At 44.3% G+C, this 22,384-nt stretch overlaps 1 protein-coding gene across 2 annotated transcripts in view; it reads right to left on the bottom strand.

Moving 5' to 3' along the window:
• The window catches only part of tanc1b (tetratricopeptide repeat, ankyrin repeat and coiled-coil containing 1b), a 92,092-nt gene that overhangs the window by 13,947 nt on the left and 55,761 nt on the right, over positions 1–22,384 (bottom strand). For both annotated transcript variants that reach the window (XM_030111474.1, XM_030111473.1), the window contains exons 7-15: positions 19,789–20,103; positions 12,528–12,650; positions 9,889–10,170; positions 9,612–9,766; positions 6,213–6,444; positions 5,110–5,276; positions 2,522–3,129; positions 585–693; positions 208–330 (exon numbers count right to left, since the gene is read on the bottom strand). In XM_030111474.1, the coding sequence (XP_029967334.1) occupies positions 208–330; positions 585–693; positions 2,522–3,129; positions 5,110–5,276; positions 6,213–6,444; positions 9,612–9,766; positions 9,889–10,170; positions 12,528–12,650; positions 19,789–20,103 (2,114 nt within the window). The remainder of the gene's footprint in view (positions 1–207; positions 331–584; positions 694–2,521; positions 3,130–5,109; positions 5,277–6,212; positions 6,445–9,611; positions 9,767–9,888; positions 10,171–12,527; positions 12,651–19,788; positions 20,104–22,384) is intronic.

Genomic DNA, 22,384 nt, shown 5'->3' with positions numbered 1-22,384 from the left:
GTTACTGCGTGTCAAGAGTGCTAACCTCTAACATCGCTGCGTGGCCCTTGAGCAGCTCGACCTAACAATTTTATGAGCCCTTCAGAATAAATTCACAGAATTTCCAAGTTGATTAATGTAACAAGTTAATGCAGGAAAAAAAAAACAAAAAACTTTGACACTCATGTGATACTCGGAAGCTGCATAAAACATGAAGAACACTTTTACCTTGACATTGGGTGTGTAGAGGTTCCTCAGTGAGGCCAAGGCTGCAGAAAGACCATCTGCACTGCAGCTGATCCACAGGGCCTGGAGTACACTGGATGACACACCTGTTCTCTTACTCAGCCCCTGCACACACACACACACACACACACCAATGCACATGTGAATTCACTAAGCCACAAATGCACATATGGAACATCAGTGACCCTGAGGTGAACAAGCTGCTCTTGGTTCCCTGCACATCTCAAGGCTTATCCTCCGTCGGGCCACAACGGTTACAACACATAAATAGAGAGAGCGCCGACAACCGACACGCCGCTTGAAAGAGATTCATCTCAAATACAGCAGCAGGTGGTATGCGGACTCTACAGTATATGTACCTTGAAGATGTGTGCTTTGAGGATGTGATGGCCCAGCTCCATTGTCTGCTGACGGTTCAGTTTCCCCTCTTGGCGAGACAACATGAAAGCCATGAGCGCGTGGCCGGTCCTGCGGCAGAGAACAACACACAGAATACTCTGCTGTCAAGGCGAGACGATCCATCTGCCTCATATAATATCAAAGTACTTATTTATTCCACTGATGAAAGCCCCCTTCGGCGGTGTCATTGAGAACTATTTTATTTAGCGCTGGTGTGAGCGAGGTGAGACTGCTGGTCAGCGAGGAGGATGGGAAGGAGCTCAAAACCCATGGGTCCTCCTGGCCGTCTTCACTCAGGCTCTCTGTCACTAATTAATGCAGAACTTCATTAAAAGGACATGCATGATTGCAGACCACTTTGATCTAGTTAAGATTCTCTCGGTTTTGTGCCCGGGCATAAACAGGCAGCCAGTGCAGTCGGCTTTTGTCTGAATGTGCATCTCTTGTGCCAGGCTTCCAGCCTTTGTTGTTTTTTTTTTGTTTTTTTTTTCTTTAATGAAGGACTTGGAAGGCTGTGAATGACCAGAATGTGAAGCCGGGCTCTGATTCATGTAAAGACATCACTGTGTGAGGAGACGAGTGCAGCTGGGGGGAGACGGCGAGTCAAACTGACGTCACCCAACTTATCAAAGAGCAGATGACTGAATTCTCTGACACAAAGCCGCCTCCAGAATTATAATTAGGGTAGCACTACTTAAGGAAATAAAAGTGTCTCGCAGGGCAATAAAGGCATGGCGGGACTTCATCATGGACGGAATGCACAAAGAATACGTCCCTCTTGTGAGTCAATAAATGTTTATAAGATAGAAAACAAACACGGCCAGCAAGCAGCCTTCCCTATATTTCACAGCCCGCATGTTCAGAAAAAGCTGAAAGATTGGAATCTGTCGGTAAAAATGTTGTAGCTGCACCATCAATCCGGCCATCTTCTATTCCGACGTTTCTTAATTAAGGTGGGAGGTTGGAGAACGAACCAGAAGCACACAGAATGCTAACCACTGCATTACCGGAGCACCAAGATAATACGAGTATGAAATCACAGCTGATTAGAGTCAGAGAAATCCACAAATTGCTCTCATTTATCATCTTTTACATGAAAATCACAAATACTCTGGACCAGATTTATTGGTTTGGGTTTTAGGTTGTTTCTGTGTGCAGGAGAAACACATTTGCAAACCATGTTCAATTTCATATGTGGATTTCTTTTGAACTTTAAAATGAAATATAACCTTTGTTGAATGAAATAGTTTCGGGACGGCATATAAATCACAAAATGTACTGGGAATCTTTGTGCATTTCTTCTTTTCGACAGAGACCTGAGCCCGTCTTCCACTGTGTCCTTGCGAGCTATATTTTAGTGGCAACAAAGAAAACAGTTGTACAACCACACATTTGCTTTGTAAATTGCAGGTTGTTATGATTTGGATAAATACCTGGAGAATTTCAAACTCAATGTTCTTCTCTGACTCATAAATGAGTCATGCTGTATTTATTGATTCGAACTACTTGTCCTTTCTACACAATCCTTGAAGTCAGTTTGCTTTGCATGCAAAACAGCATCTGATTCAGACGCCTTGAACACCTAATTCAAAACCCCACTGAGCTGTAAAATCCTCATGCACAAAAAAAAATAAAAAAAGGACATGAAATTCCTGTCTGTGTTCCTCTGTGTCTGAAGCTTCGACAGAAAAGCTGGAGCAGTGCTCGGCAATTGAAACTCAATATTTCAGTAAGAACACCACATAAAAAGCCATCTAGTACTTAACTGAAGTCTTTGATTCACTTATTTCTTAGATTTTTGCTCTACTGATGACTGTTTATGATGTATAATAGACGCTTGCATTGCTGATAGAAAGCTGCTGAGTTAATGGATTTGCTTCCAAAGCGGCGGACTGACCTGGGGTCACACAGGAAGTCCGTACTCTCTCCATCAGCCCGCCACACTAACCACTCTCGGAAGGAAGGGTGGCAGAACATGCGCGTCTTGTCCCGCCGCCTGATCAGAAAGCACGACAGCAGCTCCATGCGCTGCTGGAAGTCCTCCCACTGCAGCTCTCCCCGGACGAAGCCGGCGTTGATGGCCTGGAACAGCTGCTCGTCGGTCAGGGGGTGCAGCGAGGCCAGCGCCACGTTCAGGATGGGCAGCGAGCGCTCGAAGGCCGAGTTGGTCATGAACTTCATGTTGCACTGCAGCTGGTACAGTTCCGCCAGCGAGACCGGCACCACTTTGTAGCTGGCACTTTTGATCACCAGGTGGCCCCTCTCAAACAGATCCAGAGTCAGCTTGAGATACAGGTAGGAGCCCTGGCTGCGCGAGATCAGATGGCTGCTGAGTTTGCTGACGGTGAGAGGGTCGGCCTTGCCGTTCAGGCTGATATTGTTCATGATGTCCTTGCTGCCATTGATTCGGTACTGGATGTATGCATTGAGGTCGCTGCTTATCTCTTTGTTGTCGTTGAAGTCGTCCAGGGAGATCTTGGAGAAAGGCAGGAGGCTGGTGATCTCCTGAGGGGGAAGCAAGGTAAACAAAATCAGTACGGTATTTCTCCGGAAAGTCAAAATAAAATGCACCAATAACACTTAAAACCCAGATGATTAGTAATTTTCTGGTTGGGATCTGCAGTCTAAATTGTATTAGTAATTTTCTAATCAGATAAATAGGAAAAAACAAAACAAACAAAAAAAAAAAAACACTCTTCGCCTCCTGAGCTGCTCTTTAAAAAATTCGGCTTGGTTTGTTATCAAAAGGATTTCTTTGAGCAGCAGGGAAGCAAACATGCTGAGCTATCAGGCCACAACAGACACTTGTTACTGCTGGAAATGGGGCTCTGAGGAAAAGTGGACTGGAAAGGAGAGCATCAAGAGGCGGGAGACGGATGGGATGGTGGCGAGCAGGCAGGCGGAGGTCTGCCCGAGAGCTCACATTTCAATCTCTGTCCTGGGGGGTGAGGAAATCAATGCACCTTAATCCTCCAATCCTCCACCTGTCTGAGGCTGGAGAAACATTGCCTCGGCGAGATAACACCTCACTCTTTTTCATCATGACAAGGTACAGCAGACAGACACATGCGCACAAAAAATAAATGTGTTCACACATGCACACACTTGACGAAATGCGCAGATCGCAGTCCATAAGACGGGAGAAGTGTGAGCAACACCTCATAGATTTGTTACGTATTAGTCCAGCAAACAGCGGCCGATATGCTGAACCCTCCGTCCGAGGTGAGATCGCATCTATCCGATCGGAGATCAAAACAACACCATAACACTTCCATTTCAATTTGGTGCTGGTTCCCTGGTGTCAGATGACAAATTCTTTCATGGCTTTGTTTTATTTATTTATTTTATTTGTTTTATTAAAGTGTTGTCTGCCATCAGCAATGTTAAAATGGACGGCCCCTCCCTCGCTCTCTGTTTATTTAACATGCGCCTCAGGCAATGTGACGACGGAGCTTTTCAATTCGGGAGAGCACACTGAGATCAGAATCTGCAAAACCGTAAGAGAGACCTGACAACAAACGATACGTCGACAGGATCAAAGAAACATCCAGTGGAAACGGCGTTTTCATGAACGCACGTCCACACTGAACAGCTCAAACATGCAAAACAGAGACATGAGCATGTAAAGTCATAATGCATGTGGATTCCCTCACACATTGCACTGGGGGTCGCTGGGCAAAACCCTCGGCCCCCACCAGGAAATGTTTCAAGTCTCCATTAAACATCTCAGATGCACTGACACTAGTAAGGCTTTAGTGTGCAAAAACACAAAGAATACCTGCTTCTCATCGCTGGTATTGCTTTCTTTAATGCTTGTCTATAGTAATAAATTGAGTAATATGAGACAGCACCTATTTGTAGCAATAGTTGAAAAGTTGATGGCTGAAAGCATTTTCACAGGAAAGTTATTAAAAACTGCATTTACTGCAGTCGAGTGAGACACCTGCGACAGCCTTCCACCTCATAAACATATCCTGATAGATTACCAGAAGTGCATTAGAGCTGTATTCCGAGTGTCAGTATGAATAATATATGGATTTACCACACTGAGGGAAACTTGCCATGAATTCTAAATGCCGACGAAAACAAATCGCTTGAATTCGTTTCTACGGAGCAGCGCGTACGGACAGCAGTCAAGGCCAGGCTCCTGCCTGAGTATTAACAACACAATTTCTGTCATTCCACCGCCACTTTATTATCCCCCGGCTTAGCGCTTCATCCCGGCACAGAAAATCAGTGGCTCATCGGGCTCGTCAGAACCTTGGCGACTTCACCATCGACCCTGAACTCGGTAACCAGATAAACCTCGTGTCACAGCGCTAGTCCACTCACAGTGATTGACCGCTACTTCCTGTCATGTAGTCAGCATCAAAATTACTTATTGAGAGCATGAAAATAAGTCCGGGTCAACCTTTCACACTTGTCAAAATCTGCAGCTTTAATGAAAGTGTGTGTATGAAGGACATTTCTTCTTTTTGTTCTCACCAGCAGGTTGACTCGGACTGTGATCACCAGCTTCAGCCAGGAGGGGAACTTGGCGATGATTTTAGTGATGAAGGAAGCGATGGTGTCTCCGTAGTCGGGCTTATGGAACTCTGCTTCGTTTAGTCCGTCTATCAATATTATGTGGTCCTCCTCGGGGATTCTCCTCTCTGCAGAGACACACACACGCACACACACACACACACACACACACACACAAACAGAGTCAACACTAGTAACAGTGTGGATTGAGGTGCAGCTCCTCGCAGTCCCAGCTCTACTAAAACACCCTGTGGTAAGAGTGCTGAGGGGAACTAAATAAACCTGACTGGCTCTCTTTAAAGGTGTGCTGGGAGTGAGTCAGAGGCCTGTTGCTTTGATTCATCAGGTCCGGAGCCACTGAAATGTCAAGCTAACATTTGCTCAGGTGGCTACGCTCCTCTGAAATAAAATTACAGAATAACACAAATTATGCTGGTTATGGCATCTTTAAAAGCACTTCAGCCCTGCGTGTGTGTGAGTGTGTGTGCTGTGTTTCACCAGTTGCTTTGGTTTCCTCCCATAATCCTCAGTAAAGTCTTGCCCGTTGGTGAATATGTGATGGTCTGCAGCCAGTGACCCAGCAACCTGCTAATATTTACTCAGCGTCGTGGGTGCAGGGAGAGTGTAAATGTATTTTATTGGCATGTGGAGCAGGGTCGGCTGACAGGTCGGATTCTGATCGGTAACTGTGAAAAGTCAATGAATTAAATGTTGACCCAGCATAATAGAGTTGTCAAAGCATCATTACGATGCACATGCAACACTGTACACAGAGAATTCAGTAAATTTAGTGGTTCACCGGCGAGACAAGGGAGCTTCTGCTCTTCCATGAAGACGAGGAGACTTGAGTTAATTTACAGTTTTGTCGCCTCAGAGATCATGACGTCCCTCTCATGTGACCTGAACCCAGATCTACAGCTAAATGTGAAGTTTGTAAATGCCTTTTTGACTCCAAAAACGGGACTATTTAAAAAATACATTTGAACTTCTTTTGATATTATATTAAAATAATCCTAAATAAATAGAAGAAAAATATAATTGGTAATTGTTCTTTGGAACTGTACCTTTTCGGAGGTTGGCTAGTGGCTCTAGGACTCCTCTCCGGAAAGCAGCCATTGGGTCTTGGACGCAGGAGCGCAGGCTGAGCATGCTCTGGAGGTGCGGCTCCTTCAGCAGCAGCTCCCGATACGCACCGAGTTGATGTGCTCTGCACAGCAGGGCTGCAATGCTATGTACAAACTCCGGCACCAGGCAAGTGTAGGTGTTGTCTGCCTGGCAGTAGTGATACGCCACCACCTGCAACACAAAAGATGACCAGAGGAGAACGGGGAGGGAAATGAAAAACGTTAGGAGCAATACAAGAAAGGTGCTTGAAAATGTTTATTCATTGTCATGCACCTGTCATTTTTATAGCTTCATTAAACTATCAGTTTCTACCACAGCTACAGTGAGAATACATACAGCAGAGGTGACTGAGTGGCCAGGCAGCTCTGACCACCTCAGATAAACCCTATATAAAAAGGAGGCTGTGAATCCCAGGTGGACTTCTAAAAGAAGCCTCTTCTGAGTCTGAGCAGGACGCTGCAGTGTTCCAAGGAGCTCTAATTTAATAGGTGAGAGGAGGGACAGAGAGGTGGGCACAAAGGAAAGAGAAATCCCCCTGAGATGTGTGGCTCTGTACTAATTACAGTCCAACCTGGAGGAGCTGACACACTTGCAGGGCCGGCAGGAGAAGGAGCAGCTGACCTGTTCTCTGCTGCTGCCTACTGCAGCATCGACTCTAATGACCAGCTTAGAAAGATTTAGTGAGTGAAGCCCAAAGACATAAAGGCTTTCTTTAAAATTAAGGGTTTCTATGATTTACAATTTGATCTGAAAAATTTTCTGTTTTTGTAATGAAATAACCAAGACTAGGATTAGTTCTGAGTGGCGTCTGAGGCTATTTCAGATATCCTGTGGAGACTCACATGATGTTTGCATGTTCTCTCTGTGCATTTATAACATCCAACAGCCAAAATGTGATTCACGTGCAATGTGAGAAACAGTAATGTGTGATGTTATATTAACACATCCAAAAACTCTGGCTTTTATTCTTTAATTCAAAAGTTCATGATGGGCATCTCACATAATGCTGCAGCACAAGTCCTAAAACATAATGATGCAAAACTCTGCAGTGAACCTGCAGTAGTTAAAACTACGGACACAAACAATGCCTGGAAGTGTTTCTCTTTGATGGGGATAAGATACAAAAGTTCTGATACACAATAAATTGTAATCGCCCCAGCGCCTGTTATGAGGCTGCTTTTAAATCAATGATTAAAAAGAACTGGCAGAATTTGACAGAAGCTGCTCGCTGTTGCATCAGCGTTCACACATCGCAGAAACAGAGCCCCTGCGAGAGCGCCTATTGGAAACGCTTTGCACAATAATTGGCTGAAGAGACACTGCTTGGGTTTCTGCAGACGTTTAGCTGAACCTCCGTGCAGAAAGTTGGCTGTCTGACGCATGAACTTTCTCCCTGGCAGAGGCCAACTGCGAAGCTGCACAACTGCTTCGGAGGCATCCCTGATAGGATTTGAGCACGCTAAATCTTGTGAGTGTTGCGAGGACGCGCTGGTTGTAATGAGGACCACTGAAAATATGGCAAAGGGACAGACACAGCAGATGTTCGATCCAGTTTGAATTTCTGGTGAAATCCCGTCGAATGACCCGATGACCTGCAGTCACAGAGCTGCTCAAACAGGGTGAAGGATATTAACAAATGCTTTTTTTCTCCAATTTTCATTCTAATAAAATTCAAATCAATGACAAATTTATTATTTGCCTCTGAGAGAAGTGTCAACTCTGTTATTTGTTTATTTTTTTCCAACTATCGGTGGTGCGGCTTCATCAACAATACACAACAGAGGCAGTCGGTGAAGCTTCTGCACATACAGAGAACATAATGATAAAACTCAAACGACGATAAAAGCTGCAATTCTAACATTCAAGTTGATTCAAGGAAACTGCGGACGTGCGTAAACTTCGTTTCACAAATAAAACGTTGGTGTGATTTCTCTGGCAGTGCTGTCCATGTATGAATAATCTGAGCTGTGGTATGCTCAATAAATGAATACATAAATGAATAAATAAATCAGTGAACAAACTGTAAGAAGCGAATCTTGGTTTCCTCACGAGTACCTTCTGATGCAATTTCAACAAGTATTTCACAAACTGACATTCACATCTACTGGGCAATCAGAGATTGAAGGTTTACTTTAAACACATGTTATTAGACTGTGAGAAAATCCGAATAACCAAAGATAATCGTCCTCACAGAAAGGCTGCCAGATAGACTCAAACAAAGGATTTTCCCACTGTGAGGCGACAGCACTAACCACTGAACCACCATGCGGCCTCTCCAGCGTGTATTTCATTTACATTACTCATCTAGTGCCCAGAGTTTAAAAAGTGTGTGTGGCCACAGAGTGAACAATAAACTGGACTGGCGGACGAGACTGGCGGGCCGATATCCCACCAAAGATCTGAGCATTTATCCTGGAGGGGAATTGTTTGTCTGCTGAACGATTCCCACGGAAAGAGATGTGTGGAATCATTGTCCCACTCAAGCAAGTCTATTTTGTGTTTTTGCCCGAAGAAAAGCGGTCTAAGAAATGAGTGTGTAACCAAACGAAATGCAACATTTACTCTCGTGTTACTCCACGTACAGCAAATCCTTCCCAGAAGACAAAGGAACTCTTTATCATCCTCACAGGTTTACCTGGGATTTGACGAGAGGCTTCATACCTTTTTTTATATCCCTCTTTTAGGTAAAAAGCAAAAACCAACAAATAATTAGCTTAAAAAGAAACATCAAAAGCCACTAAGGCCAATTTGCTTAGTCTGTACCGAAAGTGCATGAAAAACAATTTTATTCACTTTGAAATGATTCCAGATGAACTGGCGTCTGCACTGCAGCCTGTCGTCTTGATTAAACACACAGGAGGTTCGAAACATCAACCCCCTTCGCCCTGTTGTCACTAAAAGTATGAATTTACAGCATCAGAGATTCTATTTGGTAAAAACTGAATATGAATGACTTCTGTCAGCTTTGATCAAAGAAATGTTGCTGAAATGTTCTGTTTTTTAATGTAGATGTATAATTTCAATGGAAACAGCTGCACTGATGATGCAAGTTAAAACCACAGAAAAAGAGCTAATATCTTTACAAATCCATGTATTGCTGCTGTCTGATTTTTTTTTTTGGATTTCTTTTTGCGTGTGTCTATAAAAACAAAGCCAACAATTCACGACTAGTGAAATTTAATAGATTCTTTTATTTTCTCTCTCTCCTTCTGTTTGAATGTGCACGTCTCATCAGATTCCTCTGAGCAGGCGTCACTGGACCTCAGAGTTTTTGACACTTTAATGCTGCGGTTTCTCCTCGGCGCCAACGCACGGACCGTCGGCGGACGTCGTCGTACCTTTGCAGCCAGACGTCTGACGGCCTCCTCCCTGCGCCGCTGCATCTCCGGGGTTCCCGGGCAGCTGTTGGTCCTCAGCGTGTTGGTGGCGCTGGAGGGTGGCGTGGGCTGCGGCGGCTGCGTGAGAGGAAGCTCACTGCTTGGTCCTGCGCTACCTGTGAGACAGACGCAATATTTGTTATATGTGTAACCAATTAATCAAAACGAGCAGCAAGTAAAATGAACATTTTTACAGCTTGAGCACACAAACTGAAAGGAGAACACGAAGCGTGGTTACTTTTCGGGGAGGCACTGGGGCTGTTGGAGGCGATCTGACGCATGCGTCCTCCGTGGCAGCTCAGCGCCACGAGCCGGGAAATGATGGCCGTCTTCCCGTATCCCACACTGCCCACCACCACAGCGCCGTGGTTCTCGGTGGACTCGCTGGCCTTCAGGACGTCTTCCAGCTGCTGGAAGAGCCAATCCCGGCCCACGAAAACGGAGTCTGTGGTGATGCTGGGGACCTCGAACAATAAGGGCTTGAGCATGATGTCCACGGGCTTGTAAGGAGCAAAACGTGCTGAGGAAAAGGAAAAAAGAATGAATGAATGTTTTTCTTTTACACAAACACATGCACACCATTACAGAACAACAGTTTTCAGTTCTCCTTTAAATGAATGTGAACAAGAACGTGGACTCCATCGGGTCCACTTCAGCATTAATTCGGCCTAATAACGGTGGTAATCCCTCTAATACTGGTTTCACCACGACCGGCAGCTTCACTGTTGATGCTTCTTTTACAATTATTACTGCTGCCACAGATGTTCTGAAACGTAATCTCTACCTCCTAAAATACAAGTGGTTTAAAAAGCTCCGACAGGCGTCTACTTGATCTACCGATAATTGACAAAAAACCGAGAGGAGACCTGAGCAGCAGTGTTGGGGTTAGCGCTCTGGTTTCCATGTTCTCCTCTGGCATGTGCGGGTTTTCTGCTTGTACTCCGGCTTCCTCCCGCAGCTCAATAACATGCGTTTAAGGTTAATTGGCGATTCTAAAATGACCCATAGATGTGAGTGAGTGTGTGTGTGCCTGTCTGTGTCTCTGTGTTTGTTCTGTGAAGGGTGACCGGCCTGTCCGAGGTCAAACCCTCCCTTTGCTCGCAGTCAGCTGGGACCAGCAACTCCGACCCTGAACTATATGACGTAGTATTGAGGGTGGACGGGTCGCAATAAGCAGGCTGCTTTATAATCTAAACAGGCGACATGAAGTAGCGAGAGATCAGCTTCTCTATATCGTCTTCCCTGTAAAATCTTGAATAAAAATCTAAAATCCCCCGTCCTATGTAGAAATCCTTTAATCAGCCGGCTCCATCATATCTGACGGATGTATGATCCGAGCAGAACACTCTGCTCTGAGTGCGGGCCTAATTCAGAGAAGTTTCCAAAAGGAGAATAAAGGCAGGGTCTTTAGCTGTCACACTCTTCTGCCCTGAAACCAGCTCTCACTTTGGGCTCAGGAGGAAAACTCTCTCTCTCTACTTTAAGAACAGGCTTTAAACTTTTCTTTCTGATGAAGCTCATAGGTGGAGCAGGCCGGGCTTTGCTGCAGTTGATCTGGGCTGCAGCGAGACCTCCCGTCATCTCCTCTCCTTTACTCTCCGTGCCTTTTGTGTCCTACTATTTTATGCCATTAACTTCTGGTCCTGGCTTTACCCCAGTTCGTGCTTCGTTCTGCTCTGTCCTCTCTTTACCTGCACCTCCGGCTCATTATCGCTTAGTGCTGCTGTCCTTTCACTGCTTCCAGTAAATGACACACAGAGACACTTTCAAATTGTTTGTGACTTCATGTTTAAGAGAGGGTGAAAAATGAGAGAGGACATCGTCAAATTGACATTGCTAAACAGTCTGGATATCTAATGAGGATTTGTTGAGTTTTTCATGTTTTCATCAAATATTCACACTATGGAATTTCTCCTAATAACACAGAAGATCCAAAGCACATAGCCAGGATAAAGCTGGTTCAACACAGAAAATAATGCATTGTTTTACATCTAAAGCTGGGGAACAACCTCACAGACATGCAGTGGATTGCTTGGTATTAATACTAATGACTATTTACACAGCGGCGGGCTCTGTGCACGCTAGTTTTGTAATTAAAACTGTTACTGAGAACTTAAAGTGAGTTTTGCCTTTAATTTGAAGACATTTACATCAACCTCGGCTGTGAATTTTGGATTAGCATTTATATTCCTGTCCTCTCACTGGCATAAGATTTGGCATCACACCCAATGCAGTAACAAGATTTCTTCAAACAAGATTTACCAGCGTGTTATAAGTAACATCAACTTTTCAGTTATGTAAAAATCTTTAAATAATAAAAAAATACCAATGCATAAAAGCAAAATTAATAAATTATAATAAGCATTAGCTATTTTTTTCACCACTGTGTGTATTTTTTGTGCCTGTAGGCATAACTTCATCTGTATTCACGTGTCTTAGCTTACAAAGCTGAGATCCTTATGCAACAAAACTGTTGATCCAGAATGTGATGCATTGCAGAAGAAATAGACATTTACTTTGGTTTTTTTGTCAGATGTCAAAGTGTGAAGATACTTATAATGCTACTGTCCAAAGAATCAACACGAGCAGAATTGAGTTCAACCTAAAGGTTCGCCCGTCAATAGTTTTTTTTTTTTTTTTTTTTTTAAACGAGGCCACTCAAGAAAATCTGACTGCCCACATCTCAAAAAGAGGAAAATGAATACAAACATGTTATCATATGCATCCGCAGAGACTACGTATTGCTTTGTATACCCCAATAGCAACATATTTACTTCTAGATATCTGTTGAACGCATTAGTTGACCATGGCGGATGCATCCGCTCGTGTGTTTTCCAGCACTGCACTGAGATTTCGACACGCATGCAGCTCATTTACCTTTGGAGTCCTGAGGTGGCCGTCCTCCTGTGTTGTGCCAGGGTAAACGAATGGATGTCCGCAGGGGGGTGTTGCGCTGTTCATCAAGAAAGCTCAGGTCCTCCAGCTTGGTGGAACTCGTTGCTGTAGACAGAGATTCAAAAGCAAAAAAGAAAAGAGAAGTGAAGCAGACGCTCCGGTGCCTCATGAGGGCATTTGTCATAACAACTGTAAAGAGTGCGATAGAAACGCGCAAGAGCAGAATTTTGTGGCACATGTGCCATCTCTGAGAGGGGATGAGAGACGGGGAAGAAAGCCAGCGTGCGCTGACATTTGTAGTTTGCTCGAGGCAGTGTGTGCAAGCGTGAGTATACAGTAGCACAAAGAAATGCAGTATCCCAAAGTCAGACAGATATGCTCGCTTCTCCTCTGATTGGAGATGACAGCTACACACGGCATGGCAGTGAGAGGTCTGTCTCCACAAACAACCCTGCCGTGTTCTACAAAATATGGCAGGTTGCCTTTAACTTTCTGAAAAACACAGAGCCTGCCGTTTCAATCTATGCAAAACGTTCCTGCTCAGAAGTTTGTCATCTAATGCAGACAGTATCCGATTCTCAGATACATAATACTTTCTCTCTCACCATCGTAAAACATGCTCACTGTTTGAAGTTAAATCCCATCCCTGTTTTATTACAATTTATTCACTTTTTTGCTGCTGTATTAATCACAGAGCAGCAGATGTTTCTCGTCCCCCGCTCGGAGGACGTCTCCTTTGAAACCCGGCTCTGCAGATGAACTACCTAATGAGCCGGTGATTACAAAGCAAATCAGCTTGTGGTTTCAAAGTTATGAGATGCGCTCTGTTATCATAATAAAGATGTTGCACTAGTGCAGCGAGGTCTCTCCTCCAATCGCAGTTCATTTTCCAGTCATCCTATCGCCATCGTGCTCCACGCTCTGCCCGGGTGAGGAGCAGAATCGGAGTGTTTTCTTCTGCGTCGGCCTCAGCTGGGAGAGAGCGTCACACACACTCTCCTCTCCCTCTCCCCCTCACTCGGCCACTAACTTTCTCTCTGGAATGTCCCACTAATTAAAACCCCTCCGCTGACGACGGTAACTGAGGACGCCGCCATTAATATAACTTTGAGAAGGGGAAAAAGGAAAAAAAAAATGTTGCTTTTACTGCAGCGGTCTGTGCTTCCGCAAATATGTTAAATATAGAGTACAGAGTCTAGCTGTCAGAAAGCAAAAAAGTGAATAAAACGAAATAGAGCAACATATTCCGAATTTGGAACTGGCACTTCAAATTTCATCCTACAGCTACATCTACTTACATCGAGCAAAGCCAGAGAGGACTGTGGGAAATCTCAAAGCCCTCCCCTTCTTCCCCAGCATGGAAACACACGCATGGAGTCAAGTAAAGCAGGGTGTAGACCTTCAGCTAAATCTCTGGAGAGAAGTGCTCCCAAAAGATGAGCTCACCGAGGGCACAAAAAGCAATTCGTCTAGCCCAGTGCTCCCATGCAGGCGCACTGGCAGCCGAGCGGAGCTGCCTGGCTGGCCCCCGTCCTGCGCTCAGCCAGTCACAGCACCCACAGCATTAGTTGCTAATTGAATGAAATGCTTTCCAAAGGGAAAGCTTATTGTAGCGCTGAAGCGTCTTCCCTGTCTATGTGGTACATACAAGCACACACACACACACAAGCTGGTAAACAAGCAGCAAAGGGGAGAACATCAAGAAAAATCACAGACACTGTCTGATTGGAGCCTGTATTAACAGCTACTTTAGCTTTAATCAGCAGCCTTGGTGTAAATGGATGGAGCAGACGCAGCAGAGCAATGTGGATAAAACTGCAGTATTATAAAGTAGTGTAAGAAAAATGTTAGCATGGGACATGGACAGTGCAGATGATGTGTGTTTTTACTTCTCTTTGAATCCCTCAAAGCTTTTGAATGCTTAGAATAAAACATTTATCCCGCACCAGACGCTTCTAAGACTGATGCTGCATTTGATTTGTTGAGTTGTTTTAATGCACATACTCCCTAATTCCTGACAGTGCTAATGCATCCTACACTGCTAACACCCCCACTTTTCTTTCTTTCTTTCTTTTTTTTTTTTAAAGGCACATCATTTGGTATTCACCATTCTTCCAAGGCCAAGAAACCTCATGGGAATCCTTCATATATTTCAAATCCCGCTTCTTGCTGTTCCTGCTCCCCTCACTCTGAACTGCCTTCTTATTCCCGCACATCGCCACTCATTGATAAAACGTACATACGACACCTTGAAGTCAGAGCTTGCAGTGACTTTGAGGCTGTACAAACGTGTCAGACTGTATTCTGTTGAAAATGGGACTCTTTTTTTCCTCGGGCAGGTCTGCCCTTTGAAACCTTCTTTTCTGCGTTTCCCATGACAGAATAGAGAAAAGGACCGAGCTGCTTTACTCAAACACCGCTGCCTTCAATTCCCTGGCTGGACTGCTCCCATCTACCCACTAAAAAACACTCCAGTCAAATACTGCCATGTTTTCGGAAATACTGAGTATAATATGAAAAACCGTGTTTTCTCCTACCTGATTACCCAAACTCTGTTTAAAAGAAAAGATAAAATAGTAAGAATAGAAGATTTTGTACCAAAAATATGATCGGAATGATCATTGCCAAAAAAAGGGATGGATTTCTGTAAGACACCAGAGTGGATTCTGCATTCATATAATGGTCTCCGTTTATATAAATTAAAGGTTGTCATAGCGGTTCCTGAACAACCACTGCAACAATATTGACATTGGTTTGCTGCCAGTCCGGCTCAGCTAAATGGGTCTGAGGTGGCAGAAAGTGAGCTAATACACCGTTTCCTTTACGGCTGGACATTTGATGAGTCCTGATATGTCAATGGAGTCCCGCTGGGTGGAATTTAAAAAAGGCTCTTCAAACCTCAAACAGATTGATCTTTGTCGCATTTCTTCTTCATTTTTCTTTCCTGCTGTGACACAAGAGGCACCAGACATTTCTTTGAGAGTGAACTTTTTTCTTTTTTTTTTTTTTATAAGAGGTCTCTGTGACCTTTTGAGGAGACTGCAGGATATGAAGGGGACATCTCTTTCCTTTTTGTTTCCATTTCACTCTGGGAATCTAACTGATCAAACTGATCAAAAGTGTCAACAGGCATAGATTCAAGCTATCTGGAGGCATCTCCCACTTAACAGAGGAATGGATTTTATAGTCCGTATAGAAACAGAACACTGATGATAGAAAGTGTGTCAGTAGACATGGAAACACATGCTTCAATGTCCCGCACATGACATGACTTAAGACAGACATGTGCTTACAGTATATTAAATAAGGTGCTGTGATTTCTGCACAGGCGTACTGCAGCTCATTGGATTAAAAAGCCATTGCCCGTCCGCAGGCTGCAGCGCTGCACCACTTTGACGGACAAGGTTTTCAAATTAGTTTCTGCCCTTTGCAAACATTTGAACCACGGCCTGTTTTCACTCAGGTAACTGTAGTCTCGGTCCAACAAAGACTTATCTAACTGATTCCTTTCCAGTGTTTTCCAAGAGTTCAGAGAGGTCATCGCATGGGTTTCACCAGTTGAAACAGATTTCTTTGGAATATAATCAATAAGGTTCTGCTTTACCTTGCTGCACCTCGGGCTGCAAAGCTCTGCTGAATGGTTTTATGCCGCAGATGCATTGTAGCTGCGCTCCTCAGCCACCACCGTGACCCCGACTCAACCTCCCTCTCTGAGAAACGCAGCCACAAGCAGCTCAAGCACAAAAAAAAAAAAAAAAATTCAAAACCAAAAGAATTTGAACAGCCAAAGCTATGATGGCCCTCTGACTCTGTGAGCCTCTCTGAAAAGCTTAACTCAAAATCTGGGCTCTTATTAGTGGAAGCATAATGAAGAGAGACGGAGGCAGCGCCAGACACGCGAGGTGAGAATCTGTCGGTTATTTCGAAAAAAGTATATGATTCATGGATGTTGCAACAAAGGATGTCTGGAAGAGTACACGCTGTTTGCAAGAAAGAACCAGACAATGAAAAGATAAAGGGATAGGCTGATGTAATATGGCTTGTTATTGTCATTGATGTGATATGGATTTTGTGATAGGACAAAATATCATCTTGGAGTCTGGCTCTGATGGCATGATGTAAGTCTTATCTCTTCTTGGGTTTAAAACCTGCACGGTATTAAAGTGATGTAATTTTCTAAACTTAACAGACTTTTGTATGGAAAGAGATCCACTCGGGGTCTTTTAAATTTAAACTGGTGTTAATTATTTATTTGCAAAATACCAAGAATTCAGTAAAAGCACGTAGCAGGTGTGTATTTTACCCTCACATGAAGCACAGGCATTGACAATACGTAATTTACTTTGTGATGAAACGATTATTATCTGTAATAGAGGTCGATAAAGTTATCGCTTTGACATATTGCTAGACTACTTTACAAGATGCAAAAACACCAGCTAATGATATAATTATAATATGAGGCAACTAAATTCAGGCCTGTCTGCTCTGACAGGTGGTGTGTGCCAACATTTGCGTAACCTGACACGGCACGTGAGAGCTCCGCACGGCGCCGTTCCCACAGAAGCGCAGCTACACACTTGATCTGTGCGAACCCGCCAAGGCAGCACAAATGACACTTCTGGGTAATGTGCAGACATTCCTCGGACACACATAGTCGGCATTCTTGAGGCCCAGCCGTCGATCGGCATGAGGCAAACAGGCAAAATCCACATTGCTAAGAAATTGACCTGAGAGGGCAATTATGTGATTGTCGTTTCTTTCTGTGACTTTGCTGATGTTCAAATTCTCGTTTAATCAATATAGTAAAAGCAAGTCAGGCAACAGTAGTCTACGTAATTCAGACTGAAGAAAAACCTGTATTTTCTCTATACAGAGGATATATATTGCCGAAAGACGTCCCAACGGAGAAGAGAAACATTCAAACTTTATTACGGTCAGTCTTCATCAGAAAATGAGTCTATTAAAACTGCTAACAAGATCAAGAGAATATTCCACATACACGCATTTATATCAATAAAGGCAGACTGAATAATAGATGCACCTCTCTGTGTGGTGCAATGCACTTCAACTCCACCACAAAGCACACCTTATAAAATGATCATAAAGATGATTCAACATCACTATAAAACACTTTGGACCAAAATTGATTGTGAGAACCTTCATGGAGAGAAGATCCAGTGCGGGGCAGCAGCGTTAGACGGCACTGCTTTTAGATCACGGCTCCATATAAACTCATTTTCAGCACGTTCAGCTGCATATCCTAACCACTACTCCACTGTGCCGCCCTGTAGAAGATGTTTGTGTTTGCATTACTTAGCATCAGCTCCACTGAAATCATTCCTGCTTCAGTTGTCGTTTCTTTTAAGTCATTTCTAATTGAATAGGAATTCCTTGAGTAGCATCTGAGAGGGAGCTCCGCTCCAACCAAACATGACACCCAGAGAGATTCTTGGGGGCCATAAACGAGGCTGTCTCACCATGTCCTTGATGTCTTCTCCTAGGGTTTGTCACACAGCATAAAATCTGAGGTGTGAATTCCTCGGGCCCCGAGAGGGCAACGCTGCATAACTATGACATCAGCCTATAAAGTCTGGGAACACACATGGAAGCAAGCAGGCCGGCGAACGCACGCAAACCGCCACACATAAACCACCGAATATTCCCTAATCTCTACGGTTTACGAGCGAGTGTGCGTCGCTACAGTGTTTGGGTTTATGTCACATGAAAATAACAATCAGAGATTAAAAACTACATGTTATGAAAACAACAGAAAACATGACAGAAAAGCCAATAATTACAATTGTGAGCTACGCAAATATCAAAGTGGTGTGAAATACATGGCTGTGACAAGTATTCAGTGCGTCTCGACAGAGAGCCACGTATTGTTTGTTCTGCCTCGGTTTCTGGTGTTCATTCTCTCAAATCAATTCTGATAAACAGAACACGCACGCCGTCGTCATCGGGTAAAGGGACAAGAGAAGATTAACTGTAGGGTGCTTGAGAAAAACATTTTAATTGGGGTTGGATGTTATCGAGAGTGGAACACTCTAACGTAGGAATAAACACAGGTGATCGCAGGCAGCATCCGATCACTCTCAGGGGAGGTTCGAGTGACGTACTCAAACTTCAACACACGGAATAATCTTAACCTGTCTGCACTCTATTAAATCTTGTTCATAGAAACACCGCTCTTGTTTATCTGATGAATTTTTGCAGTCTTTTTAAGTTTTTTTTGGTCAAAGCATTACTTTCACTTTCATCTGTCTGTCGTGGCCTCTGGTCTGATCTGCGTGCATTTATGCCTTTATGCTTCCTCTGCCAGTTCTACTCCATCAGATGTACTCAACCCTTTCCATACTACTCGTGTTCTGGTCCGATAACCGAACACATGGGTCACACCCTTCGTGTTTATATTGTTCTTATCCGAAAAATCCAACTAACCTACCAGTAATCATGTGCTGCTCTTTGGCGTATGAAGCAAAATGATGCATGTGGTATTCCTGCGTTGCCGAAAATAACTGTTCGCGAAGAACAGTTCGAGCATGAAATTGAGCGAGGGCTTGAATTTTGTCTGCCATTGTATCAACTTTGACTCGGCCTGCTTTTAAACATCACTTCTGCTGTAAATACATGAAGGCGAATGTAAAACATATGGCTTTTTAAAGTTAAAACAACACAGCCAAGGTCAAAAGCAAAAACAGAACACATCAGAAGAAAGCAGACTGAGGGAGACCTGGGAATAGAAAAGTGAAGGGGGGGGTGGAGGGATGGGGGGGGTTTACATGAGGGAATAGGGGGTAGAAAGGAATATCAACAACTGTGACAGCTGTGTGGATATGGTGAGCTGAACCACAACAGGGAGGTTCCAGGGCAAGAATGCAGAACAGATCAGGCAGACAGAGGCCTGTGCTTAGGTACAACATGGCAGGCGATGCCGAGGCACAGCACACAACAGCTGTCTAATCCCAAACTTCTGCCTTGATATCCCGAAAAGCACAACCTGTTCTCTTTCTTCCACTTCTAATTTTCTTTTCTGTAGCGCCACACGCTTTCGACCCCCCCTGTTTGAGTCACTTGTTTCGCTGCTTGTCAGCCTCAGGCGCAGGTCAGATCAGACTGTCACAATCCTGAGCTGACTGGCAATGCCACGCCGTGAGAGACACGGCAGAAAGACACGCAGACCCTTTTTTTCTTAACACCTGCTGAAATCCACCTTACAAGATCACAAACTGAGGCTTCCTACCTGCTACTGAGTTTGGCCTCGGCATCATCAGGGAGGAAGAAGTCTGTGGTGGATACGGAACGGGTCCCTCAGGTGAGTGACCAGGAGGCTGTGGGGGCGATGCGGTGAGCTGCTGCTGCTGCTCCGTCTTGGATGGGGTGTCGGCTGGCGTGACGGTGGCGCTGCCGGAGTCTTCTTCGGCCACGGGAGAGCAGGTGTCAGCCCGCACACCCTGTGCCAGGCCATGGCGCCCGGTGCTCCTCAGACTCCCATCTTTACTCCACTCCAGGCTGGAGCCGCTGCGGTCATCGTTCTCTGAAGAACTAGTGATGGTGGCTGGGGAGAGAGATGAGGAGAGGAGTGCAATGAGGGAAAAGACGCAGCGTATATCAGAGATCTATGTATTTCGTATGAGCATTTATCTGTCTTCATCTATGGAGAGGCACTGCGTTGTAATGGAAATCTTAACTTTGAATAACCGCTTTTCCTTGTCGCCATTATCAACTCTGTTCAAAAGCTAATTTTGTATGTGCAGCCACTGCTCACACTAATGAGATCTTGTAAGCTCTGATGGAACAGATCGCAAAAAAAAAAAATAAAATAAAATCAAGTCTGCTAACAAACTTTATTCCGTTCAAGGATCACCAGTACAGAGTGCACAACATCGGATGTGGGGGTGTGGAAAATAAACCATAAAGTAAAAGTAACTATTCCAAGAAGACTGAATTAAATTCAGACAGGTGGTTTGCTTATATCAGAACAAATCCTTTAATCCTCCCACAGGTCAACACAGCTATAGCTGGGTTTCTGGAGCAAATCTACACAGTGGCAGGCAGCTGGATGCAGAAGACTCAGTGCAGGCAGAGGACTGAAAGTGACTGGCCAGCTGGCTGTGTTTGCATCACACACAGATAATCTCGATTTCATAATGCAGCCGCACGTTGCATCATCGCTAATATTAATATAACAAGCACATCCTAGACCTTCTGATCCCTGCGCTGCTTACCTGGGCAAACGCAGCAACATTTAACATATTATCTAGCCTATGTTCAAGGATCTGTCAACTGTCACAGCACGTAAAAGGTTACAGTGATTGCTTACTTGCTTAACCTGCAGGCAGTGGCGAACAGAAACCAGAGATGTGATGATTTTCAATCATATGGAGATGTGTGTAGTCATTACTTCCAGGCACCTCCTGCAGGATTTCCCGCAGCAGCTAATTTGTGAACCTTAAGACATCACAGTGTCTGACCAATTCCAGCAAGAAGCTTTTAATGCAGTACGAAGCCAAATTAATGTGCTTTTGTAATGGGAGTCAGACCACAACTTCAAAAGGACAGGGCGCATTAATCAAAGGCAGGAATCTGACTTATGGACAAACCATGACTTTGTTCTTTTCCTTCCTTCGCCGTTTCATCGAGGGGGAGGGGAACATCAGTGTTGTTTTTACACCTCCTACCAACTTCACCCAGCTACAAAAGTGCAAAGAAGTCTAGTATAATGCCATAGTCAGCATTTTAATAGTTAATTTAATAGAGTGCAAGCCTCCCTCCGTTGCATATCTAACGACTGTGCTGGAGAAGCACTGCTAACAAAGGAGGAGCTGGACAATCAGTGTCTACATGAATCCAGCTCATTTCAATATGCAGAGTTAATGGGACTGACCCGTAAGATAAGCTATTATTAACAGTTTGTAACACAAACTAGCTTAGCACTCGGTGCAAAAAGACTGTTGACAGAGCAGGTGACGTCACATTTTAGCAAGTTTGTGCGCTGTCTGTTCAGCGGGTGTTAAATTGTACAGAGGTGCTTGTTACTTGGACCTCATGACCAGTTCAAACGCAACCCTCAACCTGATCTGTCCGGGACCAACACAAGGAGCTGAGAAGACATTTAGCCAGCCACAGACAAGAGATGAGACTCAAAAGGAACGTGGCAAGGTCTCTTTTATACCTGCATCCTGAAACTGGGGGTTCTCGGTTAAAGAAGTATTCAACCACAGAGAGTTGTTTTTTTTTTTAATTGCACATAAGCAAAATGGCTTTACAGCACGTCAGACTGCGCGCCCTCCAACTTGACTGTATGTGTGATCCTGTGTGGCATCGATGCACCAAGCTGGAAGACACTACATCACAGCTACCATAAATTATTCAGCAGCTAGCAATGATATTGCTCTGAGGGGACAGAATGACTGACTCATGGTAATCAGTTATGTCAACTGTGGAACCGAGGAAATCCAGACTGCTGCAGAATATTTGACTTTGACATACAATACTTACTACGGTGCAGCTACAGTATCCGCGAGGTACATAAAAGGTTCACTTGTTAATTCATACAATGCCACAGATTAAACTTTTCACCTGAGCGTAACAGTGCCTTCAGATAAAAGACCAAACCTCAAATATGGAAATCAGCGGGATCACCATAACCTCCAGGCTCAACATTCAAACACCCTTTTAGGTTGAAATCCTCAAATCTCTGTAACTACTGAAGGATTTGTGTGCAGAACCGCTGGTTGAATTAATGCATCAACGGACTCTGAGATCTTCCTGTCAGTTTCTGTACATCCCCGGATGTCTCACAGGGCTATTACAAGAAATACAGCAACTGTCAACTC

Source organism: Salarias fasciatus, chromosome 16 (genome assembly GCF_902148845.1).
Source record: "Salarias fasciatus chromosome 16, fSalaFa1.1, whole genome shotgun sequence".
Classification (NCBI taxonomy): Eukaryota; Metazoa; Chordata; class Actinopteri; order Blenniiformes; family Blenniidae; genus Salarias; species Salarias fasciatus.
This window is presented reverse-complemented; position numbering and strand designations above follow the sequence as displayed.